This window comes from Scyliorhinus torazame, chromosome 14 (assembly GCF_047496885.1).
Source record: "Scyliorhinus torazame isolate Kashiwa2021f chromosome 14, sScyTor2.1, whole genome shotgun sequence".
NCBI classification, from domain to species: Eukaryota; Metazoa; Chordata; class Chondrichthyes; order Carcharhiniformes; family Scyliorhinidae; genus Scyliorhinus; species Scyliorhinus torazame.
Genome location: NC_092720.1, coordinates 27,597,971 through 27,612,842, shown reverse-complemented (window position 1 = coordinate 27,612,842; position 14,872 = coordinate 27,597,971). Strand labels below are relative to the sequence as shown.

General features: G+C 46.8%; 1 protein-coding gene across 2 annotated transcripts in view; it reads left to right on the top strand.

Moving 5' to 3' along the window:
* hps3 (HPS3 biogenesis of lysosomal organelles complex 2 subunit 1) overlaps positions 1 to 14,212 on the top strand; it is a 52,407-nt gene extending 38,195 nt beyond the window's left edge. For both annotated transcript variants that reach the window (XM_072473869.1, XM_072473868.1), the window contains exons 15-18: positions 132 to 236; positions 7,102 to 7,308; positions 8,283 to 8,373; positions 10,057 to 14,212. In XM_072473869.1, coding sequence (XP_072329970.1) covers positions 132 to 236; positions 7,102 to 7,308; positions 8,283 to 8,373; positions 10,057 to 10,184 — 531 coding nt within the window. In that variant the 3' untranslated portion in view covers positions 10,185 to 14,212. The remainder of the gene's footprint in view (positions 1 to 131; positions 237 to 7,101; positions 7,309 to 8,282; positions 8,374 to 10,056) is intronic.
* Positions 14,213 to 14,872: the final 660 nt, after the last annotated feature.

The following is a 14,872-nucleotide window of genomic DNA, read 5'->3' as shown; positions in this document are numbered from 1 at the left end:
GATCCTTGTGGTACCCCACTAGTCACAGCCTACCAACCTGAGAATTGCCCATTTATAATGAATTCCATAGTTCGAATTAAGCAGCAAAGCACCAATTTCATCTGTATTCACTTTTTTTCCCTCTTGACCAGATGAACACGTGCGATCAATTTGGTAAAATTTTTACATGGATCTACACCATCAATGCATTGTATTCGCATCCACAAGATCCTTTGGAGGATCTTCCAAAGTTACAGGTTTGTACTTGACTTTTTTTGTGAGGCGTCACTTAAAGGCCAAAGTGCAGGACTACAACCCAAGTGTGGAATGATTTGGCGAGAAGACAAGATAATATATGCTGAAAACAGGAAGCGATCTCGAGCTTTCGTTTAAAGCTGTAAAATCACCGGAGGTTAGGGAGACCTAAGGATAGTGAAGCAGTCCCTGTTTTAAACTGCAGGGGGGAGAAGGGGCTCACCACCATCTTCTCCAGGGCAATTGGGGATGGGCAAGCTGTTGCTCTCTCCCCAGACCCACTCAAGGAGGGAATGGCAATAAAAGCTAGCCTAGGCAGCAGCACCCCCCATATACCACATGGAAGAACTTTTTTTAAAAAATGACAGCTCAGGGCGGCATGGTGGCGCAGTGGTTATCACTGCTGCCTCACGGCGCTGCGAAACCGGGTTCGATCCCGGCCCCGGGTCACTGTCCATGTGCAGTCTCACCCCCACAAACCCAAAGATGTGCAGGGTAGGTGGATTGACCAGGCTAAATTGCTCCTTAATGGAAAAAGTTTTTAATTGACAGCTCTCTGACTGTTGGAAGTCATGAGGTGAGGTTTATTGACTGTACCACTGCAAGTTAGTATTCATAGTGTGAACGAGGGACAGATTCATTTTCTGGGGTTTTGATTTGCTCGGTATATCTGTCAATTAGTGAGTATTATGAAATACATTTGTCTGGGGAAAAGGAAGTAGGGTTAGGTAACCTCCTGAAGCTAGATTCTGCATCAAAAGTGGCTGGATGGAATGAATAGCCTATATTCATTTTGCAATGTCTAGCATTATTATGACATATCAGTAATGTGTGTTAATATCCCAGTTGATGTTATAACTGGGCGGGAAGATCCCAGAGTAGAACCGTGGCTCAGAAGACAGTAACTTTTACTTTTCTTTTATAAAACATGGAGGAACAGAGTCACAGGACCTCTAATTGGTTTTAACAACAAGGAAAAACATTTATTTAACATTAAAAAATTAGATTATGATACAATATATTTTTACTCCCTCCTTGCCTTAACAATTACACACCGGTTTTAGGATTAACGCAGATTACAACGTATATCCTACTCTACAATGGTCTCATTAACACAAAGTCTCTTTGATGCGCACAAGATGACCATGGGTAAATACCACTCTCCACTCGGAACCACAAGTGAATGTTTGTGGATGTCGCCTCAGTATCTCCTCTCTCTCCCCCCCCCCCCCCCCCCCCCCCCCCCCCCCCCCCCCCCAACCCAGATGATTGTCATCTGAGAGTTTCAAAACTCGACTCCCAAAAACGGGCTTTAAAATCTTCTCTCTTAATTAGGCTTTTGTTATAACCTGCCTGCTTACCATTGGCTGGGGACTAATGACAATCCCACAATCCTGTGGAAGTATGAGCTTCCCCAATGAGGGGGGCGGAGAAACCATTAGTAAACTCCAAGTATAAATACAGCTGGCCAGTTTAGGAACAAGCAGGAAGGAGTGTGCAGCAAGGGAAGTTGCTGCTGTTATATATATATATATCTATATATCTATATATCTATATATCTATATATATATATATATATATATATATATATGTTATTGTAAATAAATGTTTATTACTTTGTATCCTTAAACTCGTGCTGGATTCTTCGTGGCCCTTACAAAACTGGCGATGAGGGTTAAAGTGAATTGCTGTCTACACTGCTGAAGCCACCTCCCTAGATTTTTGTTGGATACAGGTTGGAAGTTGTTTTCTATTATACCATGCCTCTGTATGGACGTTTGGATGTTTTTGATGCTGCGCTGGAAAGCTGGAACCAGTACGCACAACGGATGCGTTACTATTTCCGGGCAAACAATATCACCGAAAACGAGCGGCAGGTGGTCATATTGCTCACTGCCTGCGGCCCACATACGTTTGGGGTGATTAGGAGCCTTACGTACCCAGCTGCGCCGGACACCAAAACGTTTGATGAACTTGTGAATATAGTGGGGCAACATTTTAACCCAACCCCGTCCACGATAATCCAGCGTTACCGGTTTAATACCGCTGAGAGGACCCCTGGAGAATCCCTTGCCGATTTTCTATCCAGGCTACGCAGGATTGCGGAGTACTGTGACTATGGTGAGACCTTGTCAGAAATGTTACGCAACCGTTTGGTTTGCGGTATTAACAATGCGGCCACCCAGAGAAAGTTGTTAGCTGAGCCAACATTGACTTTTCAACAGGCCATTCAAATAGTATTGTCCCGAGAGAGCGCAGAACGAGGAGTGCAGGAGCTACAGGGAATGGAAGTGCATGCCTTGGGGCGCAACCCCTTCCATCCGAAAACGTCCCCCCGCGCTCCTTCGGTACCTTGGGCGAGGCGACGTCCGGACCGACGCCAGTGACCGTCGGACATTCCTCCCCGAAGGGAGCCTTCTCCAGAACCAATGGATGAGGAGCCATGTCCATGTCAAATTTGTAGGCGCCAACCCAGTCGCGGATGCCGGTCCTGGGGGTGCCAGAGGCGCCGTCGTTCCGACCAAAACTGGGACCAGCCCAGTGGCCATAACTGGGACCAGCCCAGGGGCCGTACCTTCCATGTGGATGAACCTGCGGCGACTACTGAGGACGTGGAGATGGAGGATGACTGCCTGCAGCTGCATTGTGTGGCAGCTCCCCGTGTGGCCCCCATTAAGGTGACAGTACGGGTCAATGGTCACCCGCTGGAGATGGAGTTGGACACTGGCGCAGCGGTCTCCGTGATCGCCCAGAGGACATTCGACCGCATCAAGCAGGGTATACAGACCCTTACATTAACCGACTCACAGGCCAGGTTGGCCACCTACACGGGGGAACCACTGGACATTGCAGGAACTACAATGACCCCTGTTGTTTATGGACGCCCAGAGGGGCGTTTCCCACTTATCGTGGTGCGCGGCCATGGGCCCAGCCTGTTGGGTCGGGACTGGTTGCGCCATTTGCGGTTGCAATGGCAGCACATCCTCCAAACAGTTTCTGAAGGGTTGATTGAGGTGCTAGGACGATACCCAGATGTATTCCAGCCTGGTTTGGGGAAAATAAAAGGGGCCGTAGCCCATATCCAAGTAGAACCAGGAGCCACGCCGCGCTATTTCTGGGCGCGCCCAGTGCCTTACGCCTTGCTCGAGAAGGTAGAAGGGGGGTTCACTCGTTTGGAGAGTTTGGGTATTATCAGGCCCGTCCGTTTTGCTGACTGGGCAGCACCAATTGTACCTGTAATGAAGCCAGATGCCACAGTTCGCTTGTGTGGCGACTATAAACTTACAGTGAATACGGCTTCCCGACTCAACCGATATCCAATACCTCGCATAGAGGATCTCTACGCGAAGCTTGCAGGTGGACTCTCGTTCACAAAATTAGATATGAGTCACGCCTACCTGCAGTTGGAGCTGGACCCTGCCTCCCGACCATATGTAACGATTAATACACACCGGGGCCTGTATGAATATACACGGTTGCCCTTTGGAGTATCCTCTGCCTGTGCTATTTTTCAACGTGTTATGGAGGGCATTTTGAGAGGTTTACCACCTGTTGCTGTCTACTTAGATGACGTTTTATTACAGGGACGTCGGAGCAGGAACATTTGGAAAATCTGGAGGCTGTCCTTAGACGCTTTTCGGAGGCTGGAGTCCGTTTACGTCGCACAAAGTGCGTATTTCAGGCAAACGAAGTAGTCTACCTGGGTTATCGGGTGGACCGCGAAGGTTTGCACCCCGTCGCAGAGAAGGTGCGTGCGATTCAACAGGCCCCCGCCCCGACTGACACTTCGCATCTTCGTTCTTTTCTCGGTCTCGTAAACCATTACAGGAAGTTCCTCCCCAATCTGGCAACTACGCTGGCCCCGTTGCACCTTCTGCGAAAGAAAAATCACACCTGGGTTTGGGGTCAGCCGCAAGAAACCGCTTTCCGGCGGGTAAAGCAACAATTGTCGTCGTCTGGGTTACTAACCCACTATGATCCTGGAAAGCCTTTGCTCGTCACATGTGATGCATCCCCGTATGGTATTGGGGCTGTCCTGTCCCACAAGATGGAGAACGGGGCCGAGCGACCGATAGCTTTCGCCTCCCGCACATTACAGCGGAGAAAAAGTACACGCAGATCGAGAAGGAGGGCCTGGCAGTGGTTTTTGCGGTGAAACGCTTCCACCAGTACGTGTATGGCCGCCATTTCACTATTGTGACTGATCATAAGCCTCTGCTGGGACTTTTCAGAGAGGATAAGCCAATACCGCCCATTGCTTCCGCACGGATCCAGCGGTGGGCTTTGTTGCTTGCTGCATACGAGTATTCTCTGGAGCACAAACCAGGAACGCAGATAGTAAATGCCGACGCACTGAGCCGATTGCCTTTATCGACCGGCCCCATGTCGACCCCCACGACCGGTGAGGTGGTTGCAACCCTAAATTTTATGGACACCTTGCCTGGCATAGCATCACAGATCCGTGAGTGGACCCAGACAGAGCCAGTCCTGTCAAAGGTTCGGCACATAGTACTGTATGGTGGGCAGCATAGACAGCTCCCAGGCGAGTTGCGGGCATTTTCCTCCAAGCTGTCAGAATTCAGCGTGGAAGACGGCATCCTCTTGTGGGGGACGCGTGTGATTGTCCCGGAAAAAGGCCAGGAGCTGATACTAAGAGACTTGCACAATGGGCATCTAGGTGTGACCAAAATGAAAATGTTGGCCCGGAGTTATGTCTGGTGGCCAGGCCTCGACACCGACATTGAGAAGGTGGCCCAAAACTGCTCCATTTGCCAGGAGCATCAGAAGCTTCCGCCGGCCGCGCCCCTATATCACTGGGAATGGCCAGGGCGGCCTTGGGCACGCTTGCATGCAGATTTTGCAGGCCCTTTTCAAGGATCCATGTTCCTTCTATTAATCGACGCCCAGTCTAAACGGCTAGAGGTGCATAAGATGCAGGGGACAACGTCCTGCGCAACAATTGAAAAGATGCATTTGTCCTTTAGCACGCATGGCCTCCCCGAGGTGCTGGTCACGGATAACACCACTCCATTCACGAGTGAGGAGTTTGCGAGGTTCATGAAGATGAACGGCATATGCCATATCCGCACAGCCCCTTACCACCTGGCTTCAAATGGGTTGGCAGAGCGCGTGTCAGTGCAGACATTCAAAAGAGGAGTAAAGAAGCAGTCTTCCGGATCAATGGACACGAGACTGGCTCGCTTTTTGTTTACGTATAGGACCACCCCCCCCCCCCCCCCCCATGCGGTGACTGGGGTAGCTCCCGCAGAACTCCTAATGGGCCGGAGACTTCGCACCCGCCTTAAGGGGCAGCACGGTAGCATGGTGGTTAGCACAATTGCTTCACAGCTCCAGGGTCCCATTCCGGAATCCAGACCAGGGTTTTCTTATGACACTTCAATGCCATCAGACATTTGTTTTATCTTTTGAAGGCTGCTGTTCCACTTTAAATCTGGTTACTGCAATTGTCTCTTTAACTCCGAACTCTTTGTTTCCTTGAATTCTTCCGAACCATATCTTGGCCTCTGTTCGCTTAATGCAGACTTCTTGGACACTTCTCTTTTCACTAGTTTTCTTAACTAGCTGTACTTTGGATTTACAGCATCTGTTTTCTTAACCATTACTCCATTGTAAGGCTTTTCTTCTAGCAAGGCTTAGGCAGATGTTCCCACTTTAACCTTCTAAGCACCTGCTTCTAGCAGAGCTGTTGAGGGTTTCCTTCTCTCTCACTATCTTTCTTCAACTGCAATCAAATTAGCTAAACTATAACTTAAACCTTTTCTACCCAAGGCCCCAGTTGCTAAGAAACCAATATTATGTAGCTCCCTTTAAGCATAATAGAAACACAATTGGCACTTAACCAACCCACACATACAAAACACCTTTGTCTAGCATGAATCTGACTATAGGGTATTCGGGCACAGAAACATTTTATGTCCAATGTTTAGCAATACAAATATAAATTCCTTAAAGTACCTTTGTTTTCCTAATATACGATGCTTCAATTAAGATGATTCTGAATTAAGTCATAAGTGATTTAGTCTTGATGGGTTACCGTCAACATCTGGTGGAAAGGTAATGAACCGGATTTGCTATCTTTGGCACTTCATAGAATTTACAGTGCAGAAGGAGGCCATTTGGCCCATCGAGTCTGCACTGGCCCTTGGAAAGAGCACCCTACCTAAGCCCACACCTCAACCCTATCCCCGTAACCCAGCAACCTCACCCAATCTTTTTGGACACTAAGGGCAATTTAGCTTGGCCAATCCACCTAAGCTGCACATCTTTGGACTGTGGGAGGAAACCGGAGCACCGGGAGGAAACCCACACTGACACGGGGGGAACGTGCAGACTCCGCACAGACAGTCACCCAAGCCGGGAGTCGAACCTGGGACCCTAGAGCTGTGAAGCAACTCTGCTAACCCCTGTGCTACCGTGCTGCCCGTTGTGCTACCGTTCTTGCCACTGGCCTATCCAGCAATGCCCATATCCCGTAAAAGATTTTTTAAAAAACTCCCTCATCTCCACCTTTGTCCCTCGTACAACCTTCACTCCTCCCTTCTGGGTCACAGAACAAACATTCTCATGCTTTAGTGCTCAAGAGACACAGAGTTGACCGCACTTGGCTGTGCAACTGGTCCGTCAACAGATCTGGCATGACCGTGGTGAGCACTGTTGGGCCATGCTCCCTGCTACAAAATCCATCCCGTACCCCAGGGACATCTGTTTCCTTCAAAGCTTTCTCCCCTTCTCCCACCTTCAGCAATAAATGTGCAAATCTCATAAAGACCACTGGAGCATACAGATAAACTAGAACTTTTCATACAGACTGGAATCATCCTAGCTTTTCTTTCATTTTATCCATAGTCCATTTTGTGTGGTTCTTCAATCAATGTGAAATCTGTTCTTCCTCTTCTACATCAACTCCCTGAAGATGATACCCCTGGCCTGAGTATCCATGTGCTGTGTTCCATAAGGCTGGGTGAATGTGAGCGTGTAACTGACCAACTCCTTGACCGATGTCCTGAGGCTGTTGTACCATTTGCCAATTGTGAGATGCAGCAGGAAAGACAGGTTTGCCTCCAATAATTCCTTTTTGTGATGCATTTTATTCGATCATATTTCTGGGGTGGGGGGAGAAAATATATTGGATTGGAAACTGAAGATGCCTTGGAACGTGCCAACTTTGGTTCAGACCGTAGAAATCTCACCATCTTAAACTCAGATTGTTGGCTTAAGTTCCACGGTGGTATTTTAGCATGTTCCCAATGACATTCAGCACTTGGGTTCCATCGTATCATCCTTCAGATGAGTTAGGGTCCCATATTTCTATTGAGGTGGACTCTCCAAATTTCCTGGCACACAGTGAAGAGAAAGAGGGAATTCTCCTGGGAGTTTGGCCAACATTCATCCCTCCAACAGGATCTCTAAAACCAAATGAATTCATTGTTGAGTATTGGTGGTACAGAATGGCCATTGCCAGGCACTGGGCTCCATACCTCTTTCTGTGAGGAAAATTATTTTGTTTATTTGAATGCTATTACAACAATTGGACTTAAAACAATTAGATTTAAGAAAATGGTCCATTTTTCTTCTGAAGAAGAATGATGGACGATTGTAATCCAGCGGAACATCTTCTCCTTTTATTTGGCATTAGAATTGCTGGGCTTCATTTTTATGTCTCCTTCCCTCCACTGGAGACTTCCTCCCAAGGATTCTAAAAAAAGGGTTATCAGCAAATAACCCCAGTTGCACTACTGCATTGCATGGTAGTGGGGCTGGTCTAAATGCATGTTCTTCCCCTGTTCGCCCCTCCCGGTGGAGCAATGGCTGACAGGCCCCACTCCTGAGAGACACCTGCTACAGACTGGATTTACCCACAGTCCTGGGTGGCAGTAGTCCTCCTACAGACTACCGAATTTCGTCCAGGGCGGAGTTGTTCACAATTCTCCTCCACTTCGGCATCAATCTTGGCCTCGGCAAGGTTTCCGCCATCGCAAGTGTGCCCTCGCTTCACTGACGTGACACTGGTGTCTTGCTCCTTTCAGCCTCTGTGGTGGAAAAAACTGTTGCCTGAACTTTGTAGGAGGACAAAAGGAGCTGGCAGAGAAAACCGAATATTGGTTTCTTCACTGAAAGGTATTTTATTTGTGTTTCTTCTCCTTTTGCAATAGATATTGTACCTGCTGTGCTGCAGCTGTGATGACATTTGAGAAATGCTTTATTGGCTGCAAAGTGCTTGGGGTTGTGAAAGGCACCAAATAAATAAAAGTCCTTTCCTGCTTCTTTGATGCACAAACGTGGGCCAAATAGGAAACGTTTAGTTTTCTAAAGTTCTGGTAATTTGATTTTCCGCCCCCCCCCCCCCCCCCCAGATACACTAAATTTAGTTTTCTTCTGTTTTGCTGCCCATACCCCTTGACAAAGTGCTTGGATACGGCTCCAGACTGGAAGTGTGCACCCCTCCCACCCCCTCGGGCCACGCACACCCTATGAGTTTTGACAATCAATGTAAGTGGGATGCTCGACCATGGAAGCCCCTCACAGTTCAAGCTCCCTTATCGTCGATCAAACCCAACAACAACTTGTCTTTCTGTAGCACCCTTAATATAACAAAACATTTTGAGGCATTTCGAAGGGGCGTTGCCAAACAAAATCTGGTATCAAGTCACATCAGGAGATATTAGGGTAGGTGACCAAAGGTTTAGTCAATAAAGTATCTTATAAGGAGTGCCTTAAAAGAAGAGAGAGGTGTAGGGAGGGAATTGTAGAGCCTAAAGCTGTCAACAGGGGAGCATTAAAAATCGGGGCTGTGGATAGATCTCCGTGACCTCGGAAGATTGTAGGATTAAAGAGGTTACAGAAAGGGTGAAGCAACAAAGGGATTTGCAAACCGGGGTTAAAATATCAAGCACTCATCAATTCAAAGACGTTTACAGCTCAGGAGGAAGTCACTTGGTCCATTGTTTCCACACCTGTCAACAAAGATCTGACGACACTAATCCCATGTTCTAGCCCTTGGCCCATAGCCCTGGAGGTTATCACAGCACAAGTTAATATCTAAATAATTTTTGAATATTACAAAAGTTTCTGATTCCACTTTAAGGCGGTGAATTCCAGACTCTCCCATCCCGATGGGGGTGAAAAGGTTTCGTCTTGGCATCCTGCCTCTTACCTTCAATCTATGCCCCTGGTTATTGACGACTCTGCTAATGGAAAAAGTGCCTTTCTATCCACCCTATCTCTGCCAAGCACAATCTTATACACATCTATCGGGTCCCCTCTCAACCTTTGCTGCTCCAAGGAAAGCAGTCCCAGCCTATCCAATCTCTTCTCATAGCCCAGACCCTCCAGCCGTGGCAGCATATCCTGGTGAATCTCCTCTGCACCCTCTCCAGTACAATCACATCCTTCCTATAATGTGGTGATCGTAACTGCACCCAGTACTCCAGTTGTGGCCTCACCAGTGTTTTAAACAGTTCCAGCATGACCTCCCTGCTTTGTATTCCACGCCTTGGCTGATAAAGGCATGTATCCCATGTTCATTTTTTTTTTAAGTAGTTCCATTGCTAGTTAACAAATGGAAGGTTACTTGCAGCAATCAGTTGACCAGACGTGATCAGTTTAACCGCAAAAATAGTCACTGGGGAGTGGAGAAATGGCCTGTTGGTGCATACATAAAAACACCAGCAGAAAAATGCATGATATTACTTTGGGTCGTGCCTTTGCTTTGGTGCAGTTGGTATCGCTTTCTTTAATGTGAGAGGTTGCTTCATGCAATTGAAGGGTTTGTAGTTGCTGATTCCAGTATTTCTCCCACAGAAACTTTGGCAATGGTGGCCACCGTACTACAGCCTCTGGATTTGCTTAGTATCTTGCCAGACGATGGTGTTGCTTCATTTTTCCTGCCCCATCTCCTGGAATGCAGCAGGAAGAATTCAGTAACCTGACCGAGAGAGGTAAGGAGTTGTGCCGCACCGGGAGATGAGGTGTTCCAGGTTTTCCAGGAGTCCCAAACAGAACTATATAATTTAGCTTTTATTCTGATGCAAAATGGAACACTTTGCCGTGTGTCTGCTTCGATTCTGGTGCAGAATAGAACTGCAAAGAGCAATCGAACTCTAACTGGACAACAGAAATCCCACTGGAAAGCTGGCTGATTTAAAGTGTTGAAGTTCCTCTGCCTAAGAACACGGACATGGAAATTCATGACTTGAAAATCTTTACTCCGAGATGATTAACACATTCTTACCTCACTCCTGGCTACTAGTTCTATGCAAAGAGAAATAATTGCTCAAGACCTGCATCCCAGCGTCCAGTACAGTCCGACTAAGGTTCATATTCACTGGAATCTTTTTACCTTTTTGATCCATTCGCTCACAGCATTGGAATGATCAGCACATCTATTTCAACTTGGAAGTTTTTCTTTTAGTCTAATTTGCTGCTCCTTCCACTTTCCTGTCTTAAAAATGATATCCATACTAAATAACATAACCAAATTCAGAGCATGACTCTAACCTAGACTACTGTGCTCCAGAGATGCAGCTGGGGAGCTGCTGCAGCACCATTCTGCTGCGTGGTGTGTGATACCATTCTGCTGTGTGCTGTGTGCTGTGTGATACCATTCTGCTGTATTGTGTGTGCTGTGTGATACCATTCTGCTGTATAGTGTGTGCTGTGTGATACCATTCTGCTGTACAGTGTGTGCTGTGTGAAACCATTCTGCTGTACAGTGTGTGCTATGTGATACCATTCTGTTATACAGTGTGTGCTGTGTGATACCATTCTGCTGTACGGTGAGTGCCGTGTGATACCATTCTGCTGTATGGTGAGTGCTGTGTGATACCATTCTGCTGTATAGTATGTGCTGTGTGATAACATTCTGCTGTATGGTGAGTGCTGTGTGATACCATTCTGCTGTACGGTGAGTGCTGTGTGATACCATTCTGCTGTACGGTGAGTGCTGTGTGATACCATTCTGCTGTATGGTGAGTGCTGTGTGATAACATTCTGCTGTATGGTGTGTGCTGTGTGATACCATTCTGCTGTACGGTGAGTGCTGTGTGATACCATTCTGCTGTATGGTGAGTGCTGTGTGATAACATTCTGCTGTATGGTGTGTGCTGTGTGATACCATTCTGCTGTACAGTGTGTGCTGTGTGATACCATTCTGCTGTATGGTGTGTGCTGTGTGATACCATTCTGCTGTACAGTGTGTGCTGTGTGATACCATTCTGCTGTATGGTGTGTGCTGTGTGATACCATTCTGCTGTATAGTGTGTGCTGTGTGATACCATTCTGCTGTATGGTGTGTGCTGTGTGATACCATTCTGCTGTACAGTGTGTGCTGTGTGATACCATTCTGCTGTATAGTGTGTGCTGTGTGATACCATTCTGCTGTATAGTGTGTGCTGTGTGATACCATTCTGCTGTACGGTGTGTGCTGTGTGATATCATCCTGCTGTATCGTGAGTGCTATGTGATACCATTCTGCTGTATGGTGAGTGCTGTGTGATACCATTCTGCTGTACGGTGTGTGCTGTGTGATACCATTCTGCTGTATGGTGTGTGCTGTGTGATACCATTCTGCTGTATGGTGTGTGCTGTGTGATACCATTCTGCTGTGTGGTGAGTGCTGGGTGATACCATTCTGCTGTGTGGTGTGTGCTGTGTGATACCATTCTGCTGTATGGTGTGTGCTGTGTGATACCATTCTGCCGTATGGTGTGTGCTGTGTGATACCTTTCTGCTGTATGGTGTGTGCTGTGTGATACCATTCTGCTGTGTGGTGTGTGCTGTGTGATACCATTCTGCTGTACGGTGTGTGCTGTGTGATACCATTCTGCTGTGTGGTGTGTGCTGTGTGATACCATTCTGCTGTATAGTGTGTGCTGTGTGATACCATTCTGCTGTATGGTGAGTGCTGTGTGATACCATTCTGCTGTACAGTGTGTGCTGTGTGATACCATTCTGCTGTATGGTGTGTGCTGTGTGATACCATTCTGCCGTATGGTGTGTGCTGTGTGATACCTTTCTGCTGTATGGTGTGTGCTGTGTGATACCATTCTGCTGTGTGGTGTGTGCTGTGTGATACCATTCTGCTGTACGGTGTGTGCTGTGTGATACCATTCTGCTGAATGGTGTGTGCTGTGTGATATCATCCTGCTGTATCGTGAGTGCTATGTGATACCATTCTGCTGTATGGTGAGTGCTGTGTGATACCATTCTGCTGTATGGTGAGTGCTGTGTGATACCATTCTGCTGTACGGTGTGTGCTGTGTGATACCATTCTGCTGTATCATGAGTGCTGTGTGATACCATTCTGCTGTAGTGTGTGTGCTATGTGATACCATTCTGCTGTATAGTGTGTGCTGTGTGATACCATTCTGCTGTACGGTGTGTGCTGTGTGATACCATTCTGCTGTATAGTGTGTGCTGTGTGATACCATTCTGCTGTATAGTGTGTGCTGTGTGATACCATTCTGCTGTATAGTGTGTGCTGTGTGATACCATTCTGCTGTATAGTGTGTGCTGTGTGATACCATTCTGCTGTATAGTGTGTGCTGTGTGATACCATTCTGCTGTATAGTGTGTGCTGTGTGATACCATTCTGCTGTAGTGTGTGTGCTATGTGATACCGTTCTGCTGTGTGGTGTGTGCTGTGTGATACCATTCTGCTGTATGGTGAGTGCTGTGTGATACCATTCTGCTATATAGTGTGTGCTGTGTGATACCATTCTGCTGTACGGTGTGTGCTGTGTGATACCATCCTGCTGTATGGTGAGTGCTGTGTGATACCATTCTGCTGTATAGTGTGTGCTGTGTGATACCATTCTGCTGTACGGTGTGTGCTGTGTGATACCATCCTGCTGTATGGTGAGTGCTGTGTGATACCATTCTGCTGTACGGTGTGTGCAGTGTGATACCATCCTGCTGTATGGTGTGTGCTGTGTGATACCATTCTGCTGTATAGTGTGTGCTGTGTGATACCATTCTGCTGTAGTGTGTGTGCTATGTGATACCGTTCTGCTGTGTGGTGTGTGCTGTGTGATACCATTCTGCTGTATGGTGAGTGCTGTGTGATACCATTCTGCTGTATAGTGTGTGCTGTGTGATACCATTCTGCTGTATGGGGAGTGCTGTGTGATACCATTCTGCTGTGTGGTGTGTGCTGTGTGATACCATTCTGCTGTACGGTGTGTGCTGTGTGATACCATTCTGCTGTGTGGTGTGTGCTGTGTGATACCATTCTGCTGTACGGTGTGTGATAACATTGTGTGGTGATACCATTGTGCTGTGTGATACCATTCTGCTGTATAGTATGTGCTGTGTGATACCATTCTGCTGTACGGTGTGTGCTGTGTGATACCATTCTACTGTATGGTGTGTGCTGTGTGATACCATTCTGCTGTACGGTGTGTGCTGTGTGATACCATTCTACTGTATGGTGTGTGCTGTGTGATAACATTCTACTGTATGGTGTGTGCTGTGTGATACCATTGTGCTGTGTGATACCATTCTGCTGTGCGATGTTGAATGCACCACGTTGTATTCCACTCTCTCTCCATCTACCACACCTCACAACACATACAAAAAAATGTATTCTGTTGATTTATGGATTAACTGTACTGATTAATCCCCTCTGAATTCTTTACATTTTCACCAGTATGTGCTTTTAACCAATTATTTATTTATGTTGTTGATATTTCACTTAACGTTGACATGCCTCCCAAGGGAATGTATCAAGGGGCAGTCTGGTCCATTCCCACTTAACCTGACATCTTAGACCTCTCTTTAGATTCCGAAAATGCAAATTGCTGATTATTTTATTGAAGTTCCACTTTGCTGACTATGCAATTAGTGCTCATCCAATCTCGGTGGACAAATTTGTTCCCAAACATATTGCTGGATAGAGTGGTCCTTTTTCCTTTGGAATGGCCTTGATGAGAGATGTGTGCAATAAAATCCAATAACCTAACTGTGGTCATTCAAGTTTACTGACTTTTAATTACTATTCAAGTTTACTGACTTTTAATTACTTATTCAATTAAGTTTGGGAACTGATACAGCCTGTAACCACAAGTACAATGCCTGCCTTTTACGATCACTGAATAATATGATCACGAAGTAATTCAGTTTTCTAGATGACAAATGGGGGAGGATGTGTTGTGTTGTGGGATGGATGAGGTTCCTGGGACAGAGTGTGGCCGGGTGTTTGAAATGAATGCGGAGTGTTCACAATGGAAGTACAATTAAACAGGGGTCTGAATCGGCTGCCCGCTTTAAGCGCTGGCATTTTATGTTGAAGCATTACTGGCATGTTCAACTCTCTGCAGGAAGCTCTTAAAATGCAACTGCTAGAGGCAGCTATCATTAATCCAACTGTTGCATAAACCCTCAGCTGGTGGGATATTTCTCTGTGACTAGCGCAATGCCTTCCAGGCCACTTCTTTTCTATCCCTAGCTAATTCCCTGAATAGAGGTAGAGGATTAGCAGCTTAATGTCCTACTGTAACTGGGAGCGGTTACACGGCAACCAGTTGGCTCGCCCTCCTCCAACCCTTTACCTCACACATGTAAAACACCTCCTAAGGCCTTGAAGGACAGCTTTGTATTTGCAATTGTTAAGCAATAAGGC